At 28.6% G+C, this 23447-nt stretch overlaps 1 protein-coding gene across 2 annotated transcripts in view; it reads left to right on the top strand.

The window, feature by feature from the left end:
* The window catches only part of LOC129960787 (protein timeless-like), a 145410-nt gene that overhangs the window by 35143 nt on the left and 86820 nt on the right, over positions 1-23447 (top strand). For both annotated transcript variants that reach the window (XM_056074431.1, XM_056074430.1), the window contains exon 4: positions 7557-7615. In XM_056074431.1, the coding sequence (XP_055930406.1) occupies positions 7557-7615 (59 nt within the window). The remainder of the gene's footprint in view (positions 1-7556; positions 7616-23447) is intronic.

The raw sequence follows: 23447 nt of genomic DNA, 5'->3' as shown, positions 1-23447 counted from the left end.
GTGCCAGCTGAGATGTCTTCCTCGGCATCTGTCCGCGGTTCATAATTACGAGGTTTGATCCAACATAGCCCTAGCGTTGCTTTAAAACTAGATGTTAAAATAACTACACTAAAAAAAAAAATCTAAAATTTTAATTTATCCTTTTTGCGCGCCTTCGTTATTTTTATGGCCTCCAGATTTTAAAATTGAAAATTTTGGTATTTATTAAAATGAAAACGGATGGGGGGGGGCGGTGTTGTATAAGTTACCTAGGAGATTACTTGCTAGTTCTTTTTTTTCCACAAAGAAAATAATTACGTAATTAAAAATAAAAAGTTATTATTTGCAGGTAACTTATCTTCGAATAGAGTACTTTTCGCAGTTACTGAACCTACGGATGATGCTTTTTTTTCTAGTTGGCTATTTTCTATTCCGTATGCATCTGTGGGAATTTAAAAATGCTCTTGTTATATTTAAAAGTTATTAAAAGGAATATTAATGTTGCTATTGTGAATTTTCCGTGTTTTCCTGGAGGCTTGCGATGCTTTCGGTTATTTAATTTGAATTTTAGTTCCGGCTCAGATTCCTTTGGTTTAATTTGCAGCAAATAATATTTTTATTAAATTTTTCACTGACAAATTCTTAGTTCTTAAATCTTAATTTAATTTTAATTCTTTTAAATTCTTGGCACGTTATCGATAGAAATAAAATTTTCTATCTTGATGAATTCGGTAAATCCAAAAGATGTCTTATGAAATTTTAAACTGCTCTTTTCCGGTTCTCGGAAATCCAAAGTCAGTAGCTTAAATGTGCTTATAATCACGCTGACAAAATACAAATTGACATTAAAAATGCAGAATTAAAATTGGAATTAATTGGACCCCCCCCCCAAAAAAAAGAAAGAAATCGAATAACTCTGTAACGCTTTTTGCGACCATGCCTCATACTCGCGATACAAAGTGACGACTTACTTGCGCAAAAAACATAGATTCGATTCGAATCCAGCTCCCTCCTTGTACCTTCGTGTGTAATATGTCAAAAGAATTTCATTTTATACAAATCACTTTTAAAATTGATTCCTCTAATATTCAATATTTTTTTCTCTCTTCAGACTTAATTTTCAGACATATTTAAATTAACTCTATTCTTACTTCTTTCTTCTTCAATATTTTTCTTGTGGGAATTATATAAATATTTATTTCGAGACTTTTTCTATGGTACTTCTTATTATTACAGTACCTCTGTACAAGGAAAATTAAATACAATGGGGAGAACGTTTATAATATATATAATATCGTTTTTTCAGTTCCTACAAAATCCTTACTATCCGAAAATAAATAGCATTTCCTCATCACTATCTTTTAATAATTAAAATTTGTAAAGACAGTTAAAGTTAAGCCTAACGATGAAAAATGTTTTTAAGAATGTTTTTATTTTAAAATTAGGGAAGGAGTCATGGCAATTTATTATACTTAAACTGCAAATATTTCATTCGTAAATACCGTGCTTGCTGTAATCTAGTATAACTAACAACATTCATGCGTTAGACTCAAAATGGATGCAGGTAGTATGAAGTGTTCCTATGTAGTCACCCTCTCAAGTACAGTACTCATAAATAGCAGTAATCAGACCAGAACGCGCGCTGTATCTACAAATAGCATTTTATTTATAAACGTTGTAGTGTTTTATAAATGCGTACTGTGCCTACAAATAATGCTATCGTTAAAAATATACGATATAAAACAGGTAACAAATATTATTTACTGAATTTGTGTTGTCAGGAGAAAATTTTTTACATTTCAGCATACGATGTGAAATAAATAAGATTGAAAAGTCTTTCACACGACTTAATATTTTGAAAAGCTATTGATAAAAATGAGAGATAGATCGGCAGAAGCAAACACATTGCCTTCAGTAAGGATAGAATGATTTTCATTGTCACCCCCCCCCAGAATGTGAAATTTCTCCGTGCTACAGTGATAAATAAAAATCAACAATAAAATTTTTATATAGATATGAACAAAACCTAGTGTTAATTAGTATTTTGCTCTGATAGAAATCGGAATGCAAATAACATTTAACGTACATATTACTTAAGTAACCTGCTGTAAAACTGTTTGATTGTAACATTGCATTACGCTTCTGAGATTTAATAAATACTGTATCCAACTGAAAATATGCGAAATATAGTATCTTCCTTTCTAAATTTTGTACCATAAAATAAACGTGCTGCTTGGCCAAAATGCTTTCGAAAAGTTATTTGCTGGGAAAAATAAGCGTAATAACAAAGTACGATTCCAAAAAATAGAATTTCATCAAAATGTATTTCTAAAATATAATTTTCTGTAACCAATTTTTTATCTATAGCATAGGAGCTCTCAAATTTTTTATATTTATAAAAAAAATCAACCTAACATATATATATATATATATATATATATATATATATATATATATATATATATATATATACCTTTATAAAACCATTTTCCTGTTTAAAATCAGTAAAATTTAAGTGGAGTGTTTGTAATCAGAATTTAAGATATTTAAAATTTATTTATAGTTGGAAGAAGTAATTGGGGAACGACCAATAATTGGGAATGATTATAAACACTCATTAAACAAATGATTACAACCAGGATACACCAGAAAAGCTTTAGCGAGCTAGGATGCATGTGCCTTCTTTAAGGTATTCTAGCGGAAGATGAACAAAATGAAACAATTTTTTTCAATGAACAATTTTTTAATGGAACAATTTTTTAACAAACGTTATTTTCTAACGTTTGTTTACTTTAGTTGCAAACCATGCTTAAAAAAAAAAAACTTTTTTTAACTTTTTTAACTTTAAAGTTAACTTTTTTTAAAAACTTTTTTTTTAAAGTTTCATTGATCAATTTCTACCGCGGTTTTTTGCAAGGTAAGTTGCAAATTTATATATTTCTTGGATCTGTAAGATATAGCGGTAACAAGTAAGATCCAGTTTTCATTTTTGTATTTTATACCAAGGAAACATTATGGTGTTCTCAGTTGGCCAAAAAAAAAAAAACACTTATCGACTTGGGTACTTGGGAAAATGCATCAAATGTAATATAAACTATAATGTTCATATTTTTATTATAATTTATTATATAAAACGGAGCGATAGTAATTATAGGAATATGGTGAACTTTCTTCCCGCCTATAAAGTTTGTTAACATTAACAATCTACCCTGTGATCTGCATATATATTACTTTTCACGTATAAAAAATAGGTGTTAATAATGATTTGAATCCTTTGACGTCAAGTATAGAAGAAAATAATAATAATAATAACCTGGTGTTAAGAGAAAAGGTTTGATGCCAATTTGAGAATCTGAAAATGATTATTTTTACCCTTTTCAAGAAAAAGTGGGATTGTGAAGGCAGAGGAAATAACTTATCTCGAATTATCCATGGTTTTCAACGTATATATTGATTGAGTGATTACATTGGTGTTGTCAGAATAAATACCCCTTAGTTGTATGTCTACAAGATTGATGAAATTGACGATGGTCAGTTGAATGCGGCAAATTTGAAGGGCACTAATGTGACCAAATAAAAATTTATTATCGTGGTTAAGAATAGTTTGCGATTTCCTGGAGTCAGATAAGTTATTTTTCAAGATTATGTCAATTAAGCAGATTTCCTCAAATAATTTATATGTTGAATAGGGGATTGAAAGTTCTACTTGAAGCAAGAGCTGTACTCTCAATTACTAAATTGAACTTATTATTCATTTTAAAATGTGTTTCTAAGTCTTAGCTGTTTCCTTCTCGTCTCTCATAAAATCAAATTTTTTCTTATAAATGTTCATTTGCCGACTTTTTTCCGACAAAATTGATCGACTGCTTATAAATTACTTCAAATTCAAAGTATTAAATAGTTAAAATAATTTTTATGCAATATTCAATGAAAAAGAATTTATTGAAAAACAGTACTTTTTGGAGTAGTTGGGTCCGAGTGTGAAAGAATTTCGGATACAATAAGCAATAGTTTTTGTTGTTTCAAATATATCGTCTAAATCAGTTCGTTACTCTAATCAGAAGTCAAAATAAGTGTTCCCATTCGTCCCCCTTTCTGAGGCAATTACGAACGTCCTTGTAACGGAGGTTGGTCGATTAATAAATTAATTTGGGACTACTATAAATTATATGCACTACTATATAAAATATATGCACTATATAAAATATATGCACTACTATAAATTATAGTTTTTGAAATTGAAAAAAAAAATGATAATGTTGGTAAAATTAGTCCCCAACCGACCATATTATGTTAGCAAATATAACTCCATAATAAAATATGAATATTCTATATATTGTAGTAAACAGATTACCAACTCTGTTTCATTGTCGGTATGTTGAGTTTTTGTTTATTTCCGATATAAAACAGGTTAAGATGCAATTATGCTTTATATTTGTATAGTATGATTGAAAATTAAGTTTCTCAAAGTTATGATGTGTTGAAAGACATTAAAAATTTAATTGCTTTGTCGGAAATACACTTATATTCATCCCTTAATTTTAATCGGCAAGAGCATAAGTTATCTTTTATGTCCGTGGTATTTCTGTTGCCTAAAATATCTAAAAGCTGAGTCTTTATTGAGCATAAAAATTATCATCCACAGTATCTAAAAATATAAACGGATCACTTATCCATAATATTCGAAATCATGTAACGTGTTAACAAATCCTTTGTAGTGTTTTTTCTGTAACCTTCAATTATTCCTCGGTCAGTGGCAAATTTAATTTCCCAGAGAAACTATTCTAATGTTGACAGTGAAGCAATTTTTTTGTTTATCATTTCCTTAATTATGCGTTCCAGTTGTTTTTTTTATCATGTTTAATCAAGACTTTATATTGTTTCCTAACTAAATTCTTGGAGAAGTCTAACTTGTTACAGGAATAACCGTTACTAGTATATGGCCAGTTACCTGCTACCATATACGTCAATTTATGGATGACTCTAAAACGAAAATATAAAGCTAATGTTATCTCAGCAATAAACATTAGAAATTTTTTAAAAAAAGGTTGCCATTTTACAAGAAGCTAAATTGTTCGTGTCAAAATTGTACTATCAGAAATAGAATGTGCCATTTATTGCACATGTATCATAGTTTGAAAACCACTGCTATAATAGAAAGATTTTTAGTACCTGGATAATTGATCTGCCATTTCTAAGGCATGGGTCAGATTTACTTTGATCCCCATCGATTGGTCAGTTTCCATACATTAAATTGATTTTCTTTAAAGTTAACGAAATTTATATCAAAATTTTCATCATAACTTCTCTTCAGTTTTTAAATTTCAGTTTTTTCGGTTCTTAATTTGTACGAATCTTTAATTAGCTATCTAATTTTTGCTTTAATGCATATCGAATAATCGTACTTTTAAGATTTAATTCACTGAATCAAAACGAAAATTTAGTGACATTTATTTCCCAAAACAAGTGACAGCTAAAAGAATAATAAAAGACATATAAAAGAATAATAAGAGAAAATGGGACGGCTGAGTTTTTAATTTAAAATAACACTTTTCTTACGGTTTTGCAATGTTGATTGTCTATCTTAATTGCATTAAAGAAATAATAGGTTTTCTCTTCTTGAATTTCATTTTCCTTAAGAGTTGGGGAATTCATATAATTTCTTTGTGTATACTTGGAATTTCAGGTTTTTTTGAAGTTTTTAGATTACAGTACCACCACTTTTTCTTTCATGCCGCCATACCGTAATATAATTTATCTTTTCATATCTGGAATGTCCATACTTGTCTCATTAAGTGGATAATTGCTGTTATGGTCGTAGCGGCAAATACCTTCTTTTGTCTCTCTTGCTTTTAAAATTGAACTGAATGCATTAACTCCGCCTCTCCTAGTACTTCAGTCTGCCACTGCTTAAGGTCATTTTTTTTTCTGTGAAATAATTTGATTCGCAGTCTGTGAATATTATTTCGATTCTAAAAGATTTTGTATAAATAAGGTTATTCCTTTAACCATTATCCAAGTAAATGCATGATGCTTTTAAATGGAACCTATTCCGCATTTCGGTATGTTTTTACTTGTGCGATTTCTTTAGAGATTTTTTTTCTCCTTATGGACTGACCAAAAGGAATGACTTATCTAGACATACAAGTGTTTTGAAAAACTTCATTTATTTTAATATTTTATCCATTTAAATGTAAATTGCGCAATTTGTTTATTTTACTGGAGTCCTTTTTATTTTCCTTTAAGAACTTTTTCCTTATTTATTTCCATTTATTCAAAGTTTTGTTTTTAGTATTGAGGCTCTTTCCGAAAACTTCTGTAATCCAGACAAGTTTTAATTTGTCGCTTTAGCACGCAAAAGGACTTGGCAACAAATATGAAAGATCTCTTCATTATTATTAGATTAGTCTTAAATTTTAGAATTTTTAACTTTCATTAATCTCAAACGGAGGTGGTGTTTTCATTTAATGATTGTTGCATTAAAAGTATGGGAGGAATTATCATTGTTTCTCATATTTTGTGAGCATTTATCCTTCTTGATTTATTGCAGATATAAATGACTATAAAAAGAAGTAATTACGCCAAGCTCCTTTTTTTTATAAAGCTATTAACTTTAAAAGTTATATTTTTTTTATAAATTCCACATTATAAAGTATTTGCTTTAAATACAAATAAAAGTTTTTAATGCTTAGGTTGAAACACTTGAGACAATTTCTAAAGCTTTTATTTGCATTAGAAGACTTGAAGATATAATAATTTATTTCGAATGATGAATTTTTCCAGATTAGAAAGTGTTTTTCTGGCTGTGATATGAAATTTCTTTGAAGAAATTGGATAGTAACAGCTTCACATTAAGGAAATTTTGCATAATTTTATTTTCCCTTTTTTTTGAGCTTATCAGATATGTTATGGGCAGTCGTGCGTTGTGATTATTCTAAGTATATAAAATATTAATGAAAGGCTTACATTAATTAGCTGCTAATGCTTTACTGTACCTAAATTTAATATTTTTTAACTGATTAGATGTTGTTTAACTATTTTCTTTAACTGAAATGTGTTTGAGTTATTATCCATTTGTTATACTTGAATACTTTGACCTCAATATTCAGTTATCAGTTTTTTCCATTTTATTGACTTCTACTTATCATTTATTAAATGTTACAATATTACCCAACCTAACACACTGAATTTTAGGCTTTGCATTACATCTATTAATAATCAAATAAATTCCATGCATTCGAATGAAAGAATATTAGAACATTGAAGCTTTGGAAAGTTTTGATTCCTTTTGGTATTATAGTTTGCAAGATTAAAAGTATCTTAAGATGGAGTAAATACTTCATAGCTATGCTCCACAAGTTTTCTCATATTTATTGCCAGCAAACAAATAATCAAAGAACTGACTTTTCTACTGATGGCTGCGTGGTTTTAAAAATAAAAATATGTTAACATCGATTTATCGATTTTTTTTTTCTGTGTGCAAATAAATGAACTTTTTTGTTAAAATATGTCTTCTGTTTATGCTTGAAAATGTAATTCACTTTACTTTTACTTTAATAAGCATTACTTATTTTCAGGATCTCATTCCCATTATTTGCTATGCGAAGGATCAGGCGGTAGTGGTTTGTGCCACAAAGTAAGTGTACTCTCTTTTCTCTCATTTTATTTTTTGCATGCAATTGAATGAATGATATCAATTTGGAATTGATGAAAGCTTTCTAACTCCCAGGAATCATGAATTGATGTCACGTGAGTGAAGATAAAATATGCGTTCAATTAGAATATTTGAGTTCCTTTATAGATGGACAACCTAAGTTCAGCTTTTAGTATAATGAATCTGGGCATGTAATTGAAAAACAGGAATTCATGCAGTATCAACTTTGCAGTTGAGAAATAAATTTGTTTATTCGTAGGCCATTAAATTTTATATTGAATGTTATCGACCTGTACCTTTTAGATGTATGCGTATTAGTAAATTAACCTTGATGACCTTGATCTTAATATGTCGCTACATGAATCTGTCCAACGTCACGTGTTTGAAGTCTTTCGACCTGTTTTAAAACTTCAGAAGAAATTTTAAAAACGTTTTCTTGTCTAATTGCTTTTAGGTATTTCTTCTGAACTGTCAAATGTTTTAAAATTCATCAACTGTTTATCAGCTACCTCACTTTATCACATGTTTTTCTGTTTCACCTTTAAAAATATTTTTTCAGCTTGTCTGTGCATTTTTTTTTTTTTTAATCAATCGATGCTTTTTTTTTCTGGAAGTCGTTTACTTTTGTATACCTACTTAGAGGAATGAAAGTTTTGCCTCATTTTGTTTTATTTACTTCTGTTGTTCTGTCTTTTTGGATGAACTTGAATTCTTATTGGAAGATTGAAAGTCTTCATAAAACCTATTCTTGATCTACATGTCCGCAGAATTTTTTTTTTTTTTTTTGTTAACTTTGTTCGCCGAAAGATGCGAGTTATGATGCGTCAACAGTTTGCTAGCTTTTTTGTTATCAGCTTATATCGTAATAATCGATGTTTTAATTGTGTTGCAGTTATCTATTATTTTTTCGAATGTCCCTCAATTAGAATTAAATCATTCTAATTGTTCTATTTTTATGACAATATTAGGCTTTAACATCAGTTACTAACATAGTCTAGTTGCCTGAACTTCAAAACGTTCATTTTCCTTATCTGACAATATTAGTGTTAAATGAATGTGCATGGAATCATAATGATATACTTGTCCAGTAATGTTTTTATTATTTTGCCCTCATGTCTTATCAGATTAATCCTTTTCCGAATTGCTTGATTATTTTTATTCATCCTTCAAATATTTAGTTTCCCCCCCCCCTTTCTTTTCACCCGCTTATTCAGATTTGGCTGAGATCTTGTATTATGCCATCTTGTGTTAAAATGTACTTTTTAGGGAATATATTCAAAACCATGTGAAAAATTCCCATTTATTTAAAGAAAGAAGCACCAATAGATCATTTGCAGAAAGTCCCTCCACGCGTATCGATTATCATACTTGTTTCCCAGTCCAGTAGAGCTATTTGGATTGCGCTTCGTGCTGCGAAACAATTTGCTGCCGAACCTATAAAGCAGTTCTGTTAGTGACACTTCTTTTATGGGTAGACGATATCGTTTACGTAACATTCTTCTTATTTATTTTTTAGTATTGCTCATATCAAAGTAAATACATTTACTTTTAACGGTATTTTTCTTATGGGTTGATGTCTGTATGAACTACCTCACTAGCATTTCAAATTATTTCAGAATTAAAGACTCGCATTATTAATGAATAAATTTTTTAAAAAACCAAATGAGAGATTTGATATTTACTTAAACTAAAAATGTTTTAGTAATATTAATTATTGCATGAAAATGAAATAAAAGTTGGAAATATAATATTTCCTATGGAGTTTTTTTTTGCAAGAAATTTAACAATTCAAAGTGTTCTTTTTTTCATCCATATTATTGACTTGTACTGACGTAGGATTTCCTTTTACTATTCTCTAGTTTGATCAACGATAAAATGGAATGTAAACGAAATATATTTAAAAATGAATGTTCTCGAATATATTTAGCTAGCTGTCAAATTCTACGGAATCAGTATATATAATTGTCCACCACCGTCTGTAATGCCGGGCGGAGTCGAAAATATCCTCACCTCTTTGGTCTGCGTTGTTGTCGGATGCGAAGCTCGAACTTCTGTTTTGGCTTCGAGCAATTGATTTTTATGTTTAAATTGACAAATTTATCATTGTGCGAATAAACTTAAGCTATATTTAGCCTGACTGCATTATTCCTCAACGTTCAAATGTGCATTCATTCACCCAAATAATAGATGATTTAATGAGAGGTTCTTTGAAGTTTAGATTATTGGAAAATGGCGTTTTATAAAATGAATGCTTGTAAATTATTGCTAATGCCCTTTAAAATGGAATGTAATTGAAATTTAGCTTATGTCATTCTTTTGAAAGGACTCTTAAATCTGTATCTAACATTCATAGATGTAAATTTAAACTTGAATCATACCTCTGTTTGCAAAATATGCAAATGTAAAAAAAAAAAGTTTGTTATTGGCTGATGTGTTAACATCTGCCTTTAAAATGTTAAAATTATCTGCTGAATTAGTTAGTATTCCTCTGTGCCTTTATGATTTTCCCTTATGAAATTTATTTTCTTTGAATTAGAATTTCGCCACATACATATATGTTCAGTTAATTGTTAAAATAGGTTTCTTCTTCTTTTTTTTGTTTATTTTCATGGTTTAATTCTTGTTAAACATCGTTGCAGCCTGATTACTAAAAGAAGAGCATTCAAAGATCTATATGTTAAGAGAATTATGACATTTGTTTTGTTTCAATAACTATGCCATCTTATTGCTATGAAAAAACTCATTCTTGAAAAGCAATAAAATAATAATTTTACAAAGTGATTTATTTTCATTGCATAAAAGATTTTTTTTTTTAATCGTTCCAGATCTTTTTTTTTTTTTTTTTTTTTTTTTTCTTCAGAATTGGGACGTGCCTTTGACTAACTGTTTCATTTTGCAATGTGGCTGCAAAAATTAGATAAATAGTTTGTAATTGAAATCCCATTTTCTAATTAGTAACTGTCCACCATAAGGACTCCGTAATATAAATCAAGGCTTTGTTTGTAATATAAGTTCTCTAAAAATATTATGTATTGGTATCATTTGTGGACAGTGATGCTAGTGCGATCGAAGACGTCTTTAATAAAAGTATTTTTCTTCAGACTATTGCCATGCGATGCCATTGTGACATTAAAATTAGTCGCAAAGCGTAGTCTTGAATCAAAATGCAATCTGTCTTCGACAATCAGTGTCGTTTGTAGTTACATAACCTGTGGAAATGTACCTCAACTCTCTTGCATATATCTCATTACAATATGTATTCAAATGAGAATAAAGAAGTAGCTCATTGAATGTATTTTAGAACATGGATTAAATGCAATAAAAGTGTAATTAAATCCTTTTTAGAGTTTAGAAAAAAAAAGAAAAAAGAAAAAGAAAGAAAGAAAAGAAAATGTAGTTTGGGCTAAGAGCGCCGTTTGTTTACATTTTTACAAATGGAAAAAAATGATTGAAATTGTATTGAAATTTTAAAAACAGGCATTACTCCCTTTTCCATAGTTGCACTTTAGTATACAATAGAATAGTTTGCCAGCCATTCAATATTGGAATAATTCAAAATAAAATATTCTCCCGTCGCTCACTCAGCTCAGCTCAATGACAGTATTTATCAAGAATTAGTTACCTAATAAAATTAAAACAATGCCTCACAAATTTAATCCTCTCGGAAAAACAAGGAAGTACCTCGTATTATGAGATAAATACGAAACATGAGGATGACGCTGAAGTTCAAAGAAAAAAAAAACTTTTTCCTCCTTGCAAATAGAAGAGCTATTTCTGATTTTACTGCAAGACGTTCACTGCAAATAAACCATATCGGACTCAAGTTTCCGATCATACTACGGATACTTTTATAGCAGATTCAATATAAATACTTGTAACATAAATTTCTATAAAAATTCTGAATTGTAAGCATTATTATTTAAACTGAAAGAATGTTGCTCGTACTTTTTTGGAGACTAGTTCTCTGGTTATTTTAATAAATATAAAATTAATACCCAACCATATGGATGGAAAAGATTTATTCTACTTGAATGAAAAAGGAAAGTGAAAACCTTATTGAAATTCCAAATTTTCCGGAATTCTGCTTTCCTGATAGTAGAGAAACAATTGACTAAAGAACTGGACGATAATTAATCATCATTAACTACGGATAACATTTTTATCACTATTGTATATTTAAATTTTTCTGTTTTTCCCTTTTTTTATTTTCTATTTCTTTTTACTTTTTTTTTATTTTACTATTTTTCTTATTTTCTATTTGATTCTACCGTTTGGCTTTCCGAAAGACCTAAATGGAAATGAACCGACTGCAGGCCGACTGTCTTGCCATTTGGTGGCCTAAGATTTTCTTTGATACTTTACTACAGGATGGGGGGTGGGGGTGTTCCTCGGCTACCAATTTTTTTTTTTTTTTTTTCCATTTGGCTTCGTCTTGTAGAGGGTTTGAATCATGTCTACCTAGCTATATGTGCATAAAGATAATCGAGATGAAGTACATTTCTTGTTTAAATGTAAATTTAGTTGATATGGGATGCCATGTTTGAAAACAAATTTCGTACGTTAAATTATTTTTGTATTTGTATTTAATCTTTGAGTTAGCAGTTATTGACTCGTATAACAAATTCACTAACATTTATCTTAAGTCAGTATGGGATGTATTTAGTGCTAACAAAATGTCTCCCAAAATAAGATGACAACAGAGAACAGATGTGAAGATAATATTAGTTTTGCTTTTACGTTTTTTCTTTCAAAATAAATCTGCATTTCGATAAATACTAAAGATTTTCGAAGCCCATTAAATTTAGAACTTTTTAGAATTTAGGTCGGCTATGTTAATCTTTTGGGTGTAACCTTCTTGTTGCAAATATTTTCATTTAAAAAAATGTTTTAACTTGAATCGAAATGAACAACATATATCAGTTCCTATTCCATCCTATCAGTTATTTCATAAAGAGGAATATAAGATGAAGAAAGACTCGATCTGTTATTGAGAAGAGAAATAGTATGAAATCGCAGTTAAAAGTTAAAATTTTGTTCGCAAACGAAGTAAGACCCACTGTTCATATAATTCTGAATGATTGGCTGTGAATGGAAAAGCCCTTCCGGTGAAATTTTGTTCCATTTCAAGGTTTGATGAGAAATAATAGGAGGATAAATTTAAAAAAAAAATCCCTGAATCCATTGTTTTCTTGTCGTGTAACTTGCATACGAGCTATATTGAATCTCACAAATATGAACTTGAAACCATATCGAATTCGAAAATCTAAACCTACAAATCGTATTAACAAATTCGTAATAGTGGAATCATTTTCTGGTTGGGAATCGATTAAGATTTTCTTGCTGAGTTTTGCGGCAAAAACTCGGTTCAGAGGCTGCTTTTAAAGTATGTACTCTGCTTTGAGAAAATGTTTCTATAATTTTTTTTTCTTTGAACATGGCTGTTTGTTGAAGTATTTATTATATTTGGGCTCTAGATGAGATTTATTAAAAAAATTTAGAAACAGATTAATAATACTGGGACTGTGCTTTAAAACCACTATTCATTTAAGGGGTTTATTGTGAGGAATATAAAATGATCTGAGAGTATGGTGAATTACATCTTTCAGTTGAAACCTTTCTAATTGTTCACTTTTCTCTTTATCAAAGCTTGTTTGAGATAAGGATTATTTTATTCTTAAGAAGACTTATTCCCCTTTAATCAAACCAGAAGTTCGACTTATGAGTGAAATTATCTGCTTTATGAACAAAGTTATTCAGTTCTTGATTTTTTTTTTTTTTTTTTTTTTTTTTTGCACCGCCTGTGTCGTGGCTGGTTCGTGAGTGCTTTGAATAAACAGGCAAATAGAAAACTTAACAACAAATTTATTGCAGATTCGTTCGAGTTACTCTGCTTAGTAACTCCTTCTCCGAGAGCAAACATTCGAATGACATCCTCTTTTAATTACACTCGCACTAGTTGTCTAGCGCCATCTATGAACGTCTATTTCCTAACGCTTCAAAATCCAATCACTACAGCCTGTTTAACGTTCTCCAAATTAAAGCTTTTTGATTTTTCTCCAAAAGCAAAGCTTAATTATATCCATCATAATTTAAATATTGGTTTATTTGTAGTATTTTTTAACTGTTATTATTTTTATTTCGCGGAATTATTTTTTTCTTATCATTTTCTATTTTTAAACTGAAATATAAATTAGCCGTTTCTTTTCCACCAGGGAAAAGAGAAAGTTCCAGATGCTTCATTAAAATTTAATTTAGTAAACCTTGTTAATAATGCGGTGCGTTTTTAATTTTTAAATGAAATTCCTTTGCGCACATCCATGTATGATACGCATTTTAATGTAATTAATTTTTTTTCGAATATTCAGTCGTACATGATACAGTGATGTTTATGCAGGTCGTTACAAAGCTTCCAATAACGATTTACTTTTTTATATATTTGCCGGGAAGTCTATTCATGCTCTGGTAATATATGATATGCAATACTGATTTAATTTCATAATCCATCGTATATCTCGCAGTAAAGAAATTTGCACGTTATTTTGCAGTTATTTATTATTTTGCAGTTATTATTATTATTTTTTTATTCTTGTGACTTAGGAGTGAAATCATTTGTTTATTAAATAACTTTTCTTTTATTTGATAATTGATGACTTTAGTATTACATGAAATGAATGGTATGTGAAAGCATAATTGTTACTCTAAAATCAAAATAGAACTTCTAGGACTCCTACGAATTATATCAATCTGTGAATAGTGTGTTTGCTAATTGAGAATGCAATAGAAATATAGAGGGGGAGAGGTTTTAAATTGTTTTTTATTCGATTTTGTATGAACTGATATTCTCATCAATAATTTACCATTTGAAAAAAAGTTATACTATTGTATGTTTCCGTCGAAAAATGATACAGTTTATAAATTAAACATTTTATAGAAGATAGAACCCTATTTTCATATCCTTGAACTAGAAAAGGAAGAAAAATTCACTGCTTGCATTCATTTATGCATGAAAACAGAGTTCAAGGATTATAACAGCGAATTTTTTAATGCATATGTAGATTTTATTGGCTAAAATGTCACGACCTTCTTTTTTAAAAAAGCAAAAATAACTGTTGTTACACTGCGTTTATAGGTCGAAGAATTATTTAAACTTTTCATTTATTATTTTTATTTTATTTTTCATAGGATATGCGAGATTTGCCTCACCGCTACCCTTCTTATACTTCTTTATCTTCTTGTTTCGTTATAAATGAGTGTATTACAATTTTATAATGCAAATTAACTTTTTATCACAGTGTAATTCATGATTAACTTAATTTCAGATTGTTCTAAAAATTTCGCGTTTTTTAAAGAGCATTGTTTCTTGTAAGTATTTTGCTTTAATATTATTAACATTGCTTTAGTATTATTATTTACAATTTTGAGATGGTCAGAAATAATATTTTTTCACTAAGCTATTTCTGGTTTTATTATTTTGCTGTAAGTGCTTTGCATTACTTTCTTTAATTGAGATTAATTAAAGCTTTTAAAGAATAAAAAGGTTATTAGTGTTTCATTCTTTAAATCACTTTTTTCCATCATGCAATTTAATTCCAGGTTCTCTTGTGTGATTCTGCAAAAAAAAAAAAAAAAAAAAAAAAAAAATCCTAATAGAAATAATCTTTATTTCGTCATACGAAGCTTTGATAGGGGAAAGAAAGGAACTTTGCTAATATTTTTATTTTAAAAGCCATTCCTTTTTCAGTTGACATACAAGAAATTCATTTCTTAACATTATTTGAATATATAGCGGACGTGTCTTTGGTTACTACTTGGTTCTTTATTTACGATGTGATTGTGGCCAATTGGTTTTGCATTTGAGAAAACCAAAACGGTGCAGACATTTTCTGAATAGTTAATAGAAACTATTATCAAGAGTGACTTGTGAAAGCTAACAAGAAGCTGTTTCATAATTTGCAAAAAAAAAAAAAAAAAAAAAAAAAGGATTAAACATTTTGGATACCGATAAAAAAATACTTTAAAAAATGTTCTCTTAAAATTTAAATGCAATGGAAAAACTTCCCATTCTAGTCGCGAAGTTTAGAGTGCTAGAATTTGATCAACTGGTTACTGATATGTGAATAAAGCAAGTTGTTTGACCTTCGTTCTAACAACCAGCGACAAGGACTAACAGGAAAGTAAAGAACTTAGAAAAACGCACGACCTGGTTTGTCATCTGCCGAGTAAATATTTCCCACCTCCCTCTACATACCCTGTGTATGAGCATGCGTAATGGAAATGTGACGTGATCTTTCACAGTTACGGTAGCACGTGTTTTGAACTCACGTGTAGAAAATTTTTCGATCGGAGGCAAACGAACGTGTTCTTTGATTGGTTGCTATCATAAGGGAATCTTGGGGACTTATTTACTGAAACTCTTTGCATATATTTTTATTATGAGTTATTGATCATTGAGACATTGAGAAGTAGAAAATGGAAAACCGGTTTTATGTCGCTTAATGATGCGCTGGTAGCTGTGTATATGGGATGCAATTTTAATATCTATTCTTTATCTTCCTTATTCAACTAGCGAGGGGAAGTTTTTTCTATTCGTTTTATTAGTATTCATTAGAGTTGCAGAAAAACTTTCCAAATTAAACGTGATTTTTCTCATTTCCTGTCGTTATAAATTCTTTTTTTTTTTTTTTTTTTTCAGTTTAAGATACATTGTAGGAGTTGAAGGTTATGTACGCTTCGAATATTTTAATGTGTAATTATAATATTAGCGTGGCATTTCTTGGAATATTTCGTTTTTCTTGTTGGAGATAATGAAAGAAATCTGCAGTAAAAGAAAAATTGTACTAAAGTGTTAGTTATTTTTAATTCACTTTCTAAAATAATATAAACTTTCTAAACTAAACCAATATTCGTATTATTAGACATTTTATACATTTCGTGCAAATGCTGATTAATCGACTGTACATCATAAGTGCGTTATATGCACATTTCTAAGAATATTACATCATTAAAATGTTGATGGATGGTATAAAATAATTCTTGTAACCTTGAAAAAACATTAAAAGGAATTCTAGACAGATTTTTAAAAATGAAATCTGCAACATTTAAGCTTTGCATCCACGTTAACAGTATAATGTTTTCAAAATACTTTTCGACTTGCATCTATTAAAAAAATTGTTCCCATATTTACTCTATTTTCTTGATTTATCTAGCCAGAGTAAACATTTGCTTTCGGGCCAGTAAACAAATTTGAATGAAAATATAATAGGATTGTAAATATTTCCAAAGCTGTTCAGTCACTGTAGTTCCTTCCTTTCCTTTTCCATTCGCGAATCTTCATAAAGGCGAGAAAAACTTTCATAGATTCCTTTTTTTTTTTTTTTTTTTTTTTTTCAGAAACTTTTGTTACAATTTTGGTATTAGGAAACTAATTATTAGAAAATGAATTCATTATGCATTAAAAAATTACCGAGATGAAAAGAAATTTAAGGTGATTATTCTAAAAAAAAGGTCAATTTAGATATGAAAATTAACTTTAGAAATTTAAAGGATTTTTTTTTTAACTGCAAACGATTAAAATAACAGAATCGAAAATTAGTTTACCTTTACCTGTATTTTTTACAGAATGATTAAGTGATGTTATAGTTGCGAAGAGTTAAAATATTAATCATGAAAGTATTTTAATTCCGAGAAATGCCAATTATATGAACTATATAAAAGCAACAGAATACTGATAAGGGCAAAAACTTACAATTGCTATTTTTTTTTCCTTCGTTAGAAGATGAATATTTTCTGTTTAAAAATTTATTCATCGTTTTTGTTCTGTATACATATAAAATAAAAGCAAATGAAATTTAATTTCAAATAATGTCTTAACAGAATTATTTCGTTAATTTTTTTCCTTGTTCTGCTTATGTTTGATAAGAGCTTTTTTTAAATCATGGAAGGCATTCTAAAATATTTTTTTCTGAATAAATTTTATTGATTCAAAATTAAGGCCAGTTTTTGAAGGGATTCCCTAAATTTTATCATTAGCTTGATCAGAATAAGAACTTGTTTTTCTGATTGCAGATAAAATACATTAACCGTAAAAATGTTATATAAAAGGAGCAGATAAAACATGTAATCCTTGAATAAACAGGACACTGAATCACCTCTCTGCCTATCAAGTACAATTGTCTGAAATTTCTATTCATTCTTTTCGTTCTTTCCTTGTCTTCTTCCTCGATGATGGCTAAGAATAATAAATTGATTAAAGGAATAATTTGGTATTGTTTTGAAATAATATGACATTTTGATTCCAGGTTTACATTCTAGCTAATAAATTTAATTAGAAAAAAGCTTTTAAAACACTTTTATTTTTGTATTAAATAGTGGATTTTTTTTTATTTTCTACCTTTTTTTCTTGAGATTTATTGTTTTTTAAATTCTCACCAGGTGGTGCCACTGTAATGGTATCAAATTTACTAATTAAATCCTGGTCCCGGAAATAATAAAATACTGTTTGTCGTCGAAATACTCTAGTGTTCAAAATTACCTATCTTTTGTTCATTAGGGAGTGAGGGAAAGTTGTTTATAGAATTCAATTTTTATAAGCTTGAAACATGTCAGTTTAAATATAAGTATTTAAAAAGTCACTTGCTTATTCCCATGATACATCTTAAACCGCTTACAATTTTTGCAGATGATTTAGTCTTCTCGATGATAATAAAATTATAAAATTTTTTGGATTTTCTTGGAACACTATTTAATTCTAATTTTGATTTTGTTCAAGAGTCAAATTTTTTCTCCATAACATTTTTAAAAGTGTATTCGTTTAATTTATTAAAGATTCATATAAATTTACCAGGAAGATGCCAGGAAGTCTTTTACTAAAACTATTGACTAGTACTTAGTTCAACAACAAAAGCAGAGAAAAATTGTTCTTTAATTTAATTTCATGACATTTCAACTTCCAAAAACCTTACTGCTGCTGGGATGCAATTATTGATTCTGCAATTTTGAAAATTACATTTCAGGTTTCCGTAAATGCATATCGAATTTTTTTATATACTAGCTTCCAAAATATGTTTTCGGAATTCTCTTTTTCAAATTATGTCTTTGCTGTATAAAATTGTTAAATCTACTAATTATAAAGAAACAAACTACTCATGTTTTTTAAGTTATCTATTTATTTGCTGATTTTAGTTTTAGCTGTTCAGAAGTTATGTTTATAATTGTTTTCGGTTATTTCTTGCTTCAACCCATTTTTTTTTCATTTAAAAAAATCATTTTAGTGAAGGGTAATTAACTTTTTTACTACAAAATTAATATGGGTCCTGATTTATTTATTGAAGTTTTAATTTCCTAACTGTAAAGATCTTCCAAAAAATAGATTTCAAGCATTTTAAAACTAGTTCTGAATATTTTATCCGTATTTTTTATATTTGGTACTTAATATGTAATTTGTTATAATTTTCATTTTATTAGATTTTTAAAATTTATTTTTATCTGTTTGTTTAAAACAAAGACTTTATTTCGCGGAATTTGGTTTTCATGCGCCGCATGTATCTAACGTTCTCAGATAAGATATGAATGTAGATAGATTTTACTAAGAATCTATTCTTCTAAGAAATTGTTTTACTCTGACATATGTTAACTTAGTAACTCAGCAGCAAACAAAATTGCTGGAGAATGAACAACATTAAACGAAGTTTTAAAGAAAACCGAGTCATGGCCTACGAGAAATGCAAAAGATTTTCATTGACTGATTTCGGACTACAATAAAAATTTGAAAAATTAGAAGAATATCCCTAAGAAGGGGAACAATTTATTTTTAATTTTTGTCAGTTTTGACAAATAATACGTAAGCAGTAAATAAAAAGTAATTTTAATAAATAATTTAATTTTTAATGATTACGAAATAATTTCAATAAGTGATAAGCATCATGTAGTACTTTGAATACAACATTTGTACAGTAAAACTTCAAAACGAACTTTCAAATTTAATGTGCACAGTTTCTTTCTGCAAAAAATGAGTTTTTTTTATTTCAATAGATTTGAACTGTAAAAGCTGTCGAATGAATTAAAATTGAGCCCTAAGCGATCCCTTAGAAACTCTGTTCACGGGCGATCAATGATGACACTAGATACAGACATATTTCTGTTGCAAAATAATGCAAAAATAATTTTTTTTTTACTGTTTTTAGTTTTGACTTCGAATTAACCAATATAAAGTTGAATAATAAATGATATTTAATATGTCATTATGAAAAATATAGGAGCAGAGAAAATCTGAATACTAATAATTAACGACCAGTTGTCTCTGCAAACTTATTGGGAGAAAGGGCAATAATACTAAATTAGTGCACATTTTAGGGAGAAAGTGTCAAGGTGAATTTTATTAGTGAAATTTTATTAGTTATTATTTAATAACTGCCTAAATCCAGAGTTCGCAGTTTGAACATAGAAGCCTATTTTATGAACATAAACGCATTTTTTTCAAAATATAAGGCTCTGTGTGCTGGTAGCTCTGAAATCGAATATCATGTAGGAGCAGCCATTGTCGTAGCAGATTCAATTACACTTGAAAGATTTATTATTTCTGTTCCCTTTTTACATCCGAAATCTATGACATTTATTCAACTTTACTTAAAATGAATCTATGACATTTATTTCAACTTTACTTAAAATGAATCTGACATTTATTCAACTTTACTTAAAATGAATCTATGACATTTATTCAACTTTACTTAAAATGGATAGTACGAAAATGAATTTTATTGTGTATACAAATTCAAAAAGTATTATAGAAGCATTAAGAAACAGAAATCACATTTACCCATTTAATATACACATTTACATATATTATATACAAATTTAAGTGCAATCGTTTAGCACTTAAATGTTTTTATTTTAATGATGTATTAATATTTAACATAAAAAAAGATTTGCAATTTGTGATATTCTTAGCCATGCTGTTATTTTAGGTAATGAATCAGTCTTTAAATATCTAACATGGTTTTATTGATCCTTGAAAGTTACTTCCCATTAAATGATGCCCTACAATATGCTTTATTAAATGCGGCTTGAGCACATTTTGTTTACATTGAAAACAAGTTACATATTGATTATTCAAAATTGGCCATATCGGGTTTACACGAAAACATGTACTTTTTTTAGAGCGAACTCCAGTTTACTTGTAATGTCTTTTTTCATCAAAATATATTTTAATAGAATGTCCAAATTTTAACATCTGTAGAATTAATCTATTTAGTAGAAATAACATCACCAGTAGAGAGTTGATAGAAAATCGCCATCGAACATTTTTCTGTTTCTGATGCATAGGTTTTAACAAACTCATTTGTGCATCTTTTTTTCACCACTCACTTTTTATTGAAGGCCACTTAAAATTTATTGAAGTTCTTCTAAGAACTGATAATTTACCCTTGAAATATGAAAGTGCCTTATGTGTGTCTAGCATAGTCAATCATGGCTGTTGCGCAAAAAAAAAAAAAAAAAAAAACACATATTTTCTCATATTTTAATGCAGAATGTTTGAAAAAAAACTTTCCTACACACATTGACATAAATTTGTTGTTGATAATATAATTTACGTTTTATTTTTTTTATATTCTTAATTATCTTCAACTGAAGAAGTAAAAAATATTTAGAATATTTTCGAGAAGAAAGAAGTTGTTAAATTATCTTCCTGTATGGTAAAAAATAAGCATTTTTTTTCAAAAATTTTTCATTTGTACCTTGTTAAAATATGTCTATCAGTGATGAATGTCTCTTCTGAAGAAAAAAGTTGTTTAAAAATAATAATCTTAGGTTTTTTTGAATAAAAAGAATGAAAGAAAGCCATTCCTCTTTCAATACATGAGAAGTATTCTATTTTGTAGTACAATGCACAAGATTTCAGTAACTCTGTGACATTATACTTTGAGATCGAACAAAGGAAAGTTCTTAGCCGCTGAGTTCTATTGAAAATGCTTTTTAACATCTGTTTAAGAAAACCTCCTCCCTCCTCGAATCTCTTATAAAAGCACTGAGTTGAAGAAAATCTTTCATTTTTCTTTTTACATTGTTCAACGTTTGCAATTGTTGATAACTGAAATTCAGAAATCCATTCAAGATTTAAGAAGATGGGAAAATCGATTCAAATTCTCTTTAAAATTGATTGAGGAGAATTGCTTGGCAAAATGATATAATATTAAAAAGATATTAGGATATTTTGCGAAATTTCCGAAAATACTTTTGCATGAGTTCCTGATTAGTTGTTCAATTTTCTTAATTGTTCATTTCGAATGATTGACTGATTCTACTCCGTATAAAAAGGAATTCAATAATTTTTTTATACAATTCTAAATTAATACAAAAAATGCTGTGAAAAATAATATTGATTAAACAATTAGATTTTTAATCTTTAGCATAGACTGTAAAAACTAATGTTGTATGAAAAATTGTTAATTTATGTTGAAGTACGGAAATTGAGCAAAACTTTAAAATGCAATGTATCTATATAAATAAAAGTAGAATTCATAATATAGAAACACAAACTACTTAACAGATTTTTTTCAAAGGCAACTCACAAATATTACAAAACATAAGAAATTTTTTAGTAAAGGTTTTTTGGTGAATAATGTATGATTTTTTTTATTAATTAAAAACTATGATTTTATATTTAGAAAAGATTTTTTTCTTCATTGTTGCCATTTTGTTCATTGAACATATTATAGCTGTTGTGAATTGTAATTTTCATTTTTTTCTGAGTTGTCACCAGTAGTGTTTAATTGAATTTATATCATTATTAATAACTTATGAAAATAATTGGTTTCGTCAGTTTTTGAAAATTATTTGGAACAGTTTGTATTTTTTTTGAGAAAAAAATAGATTGATGTGACTGATGCTCTTATTACAACTAAAAATTAAACTACGGATGGTAAAGGGGGTGGTCACTGAAGAATTAACAATTGAAAAGATTGAAGTAAAAATAAAGGGGAAACGAAAAGGCAAAATTTAAAAGCCTCTTCCGCGTCTTCTTCCTACTACCTTAAACATCTAATGAGATAATGGTGGGAGAGATAATGAGAGAAACGTCTAATGAAATAATGATTACAGTGCCCTGCTAAGCAACGCAATCGTCCAATCGACAATCTCAATGTATTCGCTGAATAAAATTGCCTTCAATTCTCGTATACCTTCGCAGACGTAATACTTCACACATTCTCAATTGGATTTAGATCAGGACTCATCAGTAGCTACTCAAGAACAATAACTTTACCGAGTTTAAATAATCTTTCTTAGCGTTGGATGTATGTATTGGTGCATTATCTGATATTCTCAATTTTGTACCCCTGTGTTTTTTGAAAATGGTATATGATAATTTTCTAGTATTTCGATGTATTTAGGAGAATTCTGTCGGCCATCTAAAAAGTGAAACCCATATCAACTGCCATTTTATAAATTTTTAGAAAAAGAAAATTTGCTTTTATTAAATAACTGACATTTTGTAAGTATATATAATTTTTCATGTACTCATGACTATGGCAAGTCAATCAATTTTTTTACAACTACAGTAATTACACACCTCAGCAACTGATATCAGTTTCTTTTCCGTTTGCAAAGTGTATCAAAAACTGAAACATGCGGAAAAAGGTTCCTCTATTAAAGCATAAAAACTGTATTTGTTAATTGTATGCAGTTTACACTTTTCGTAAATCATGTCGATATTTTATATTTCCATCTGGTCCGTCGAGGTTTCTTTTTTCCCCATCACTGAAAAGGGCAACTATTGATTTATCACCATATGACATATGATTATGGGTCCATAGTAATC

Source organism: Argiope bruennichi, chromosome X2 (assembly GCF_947563725.1).
Source record: "Argiope bruennichi chromosome X2, qqArgBrue1.1, whole genome shotgun sequence".
NCBI lineage: Eukaryota > Metazoa > Arthropoda > Arachnida > Araneae > Araneidae > Argiope > Argiope bruennichi.
This window is presented reverse-complemented; position numbering and strand designations above follow the sequence as displayed.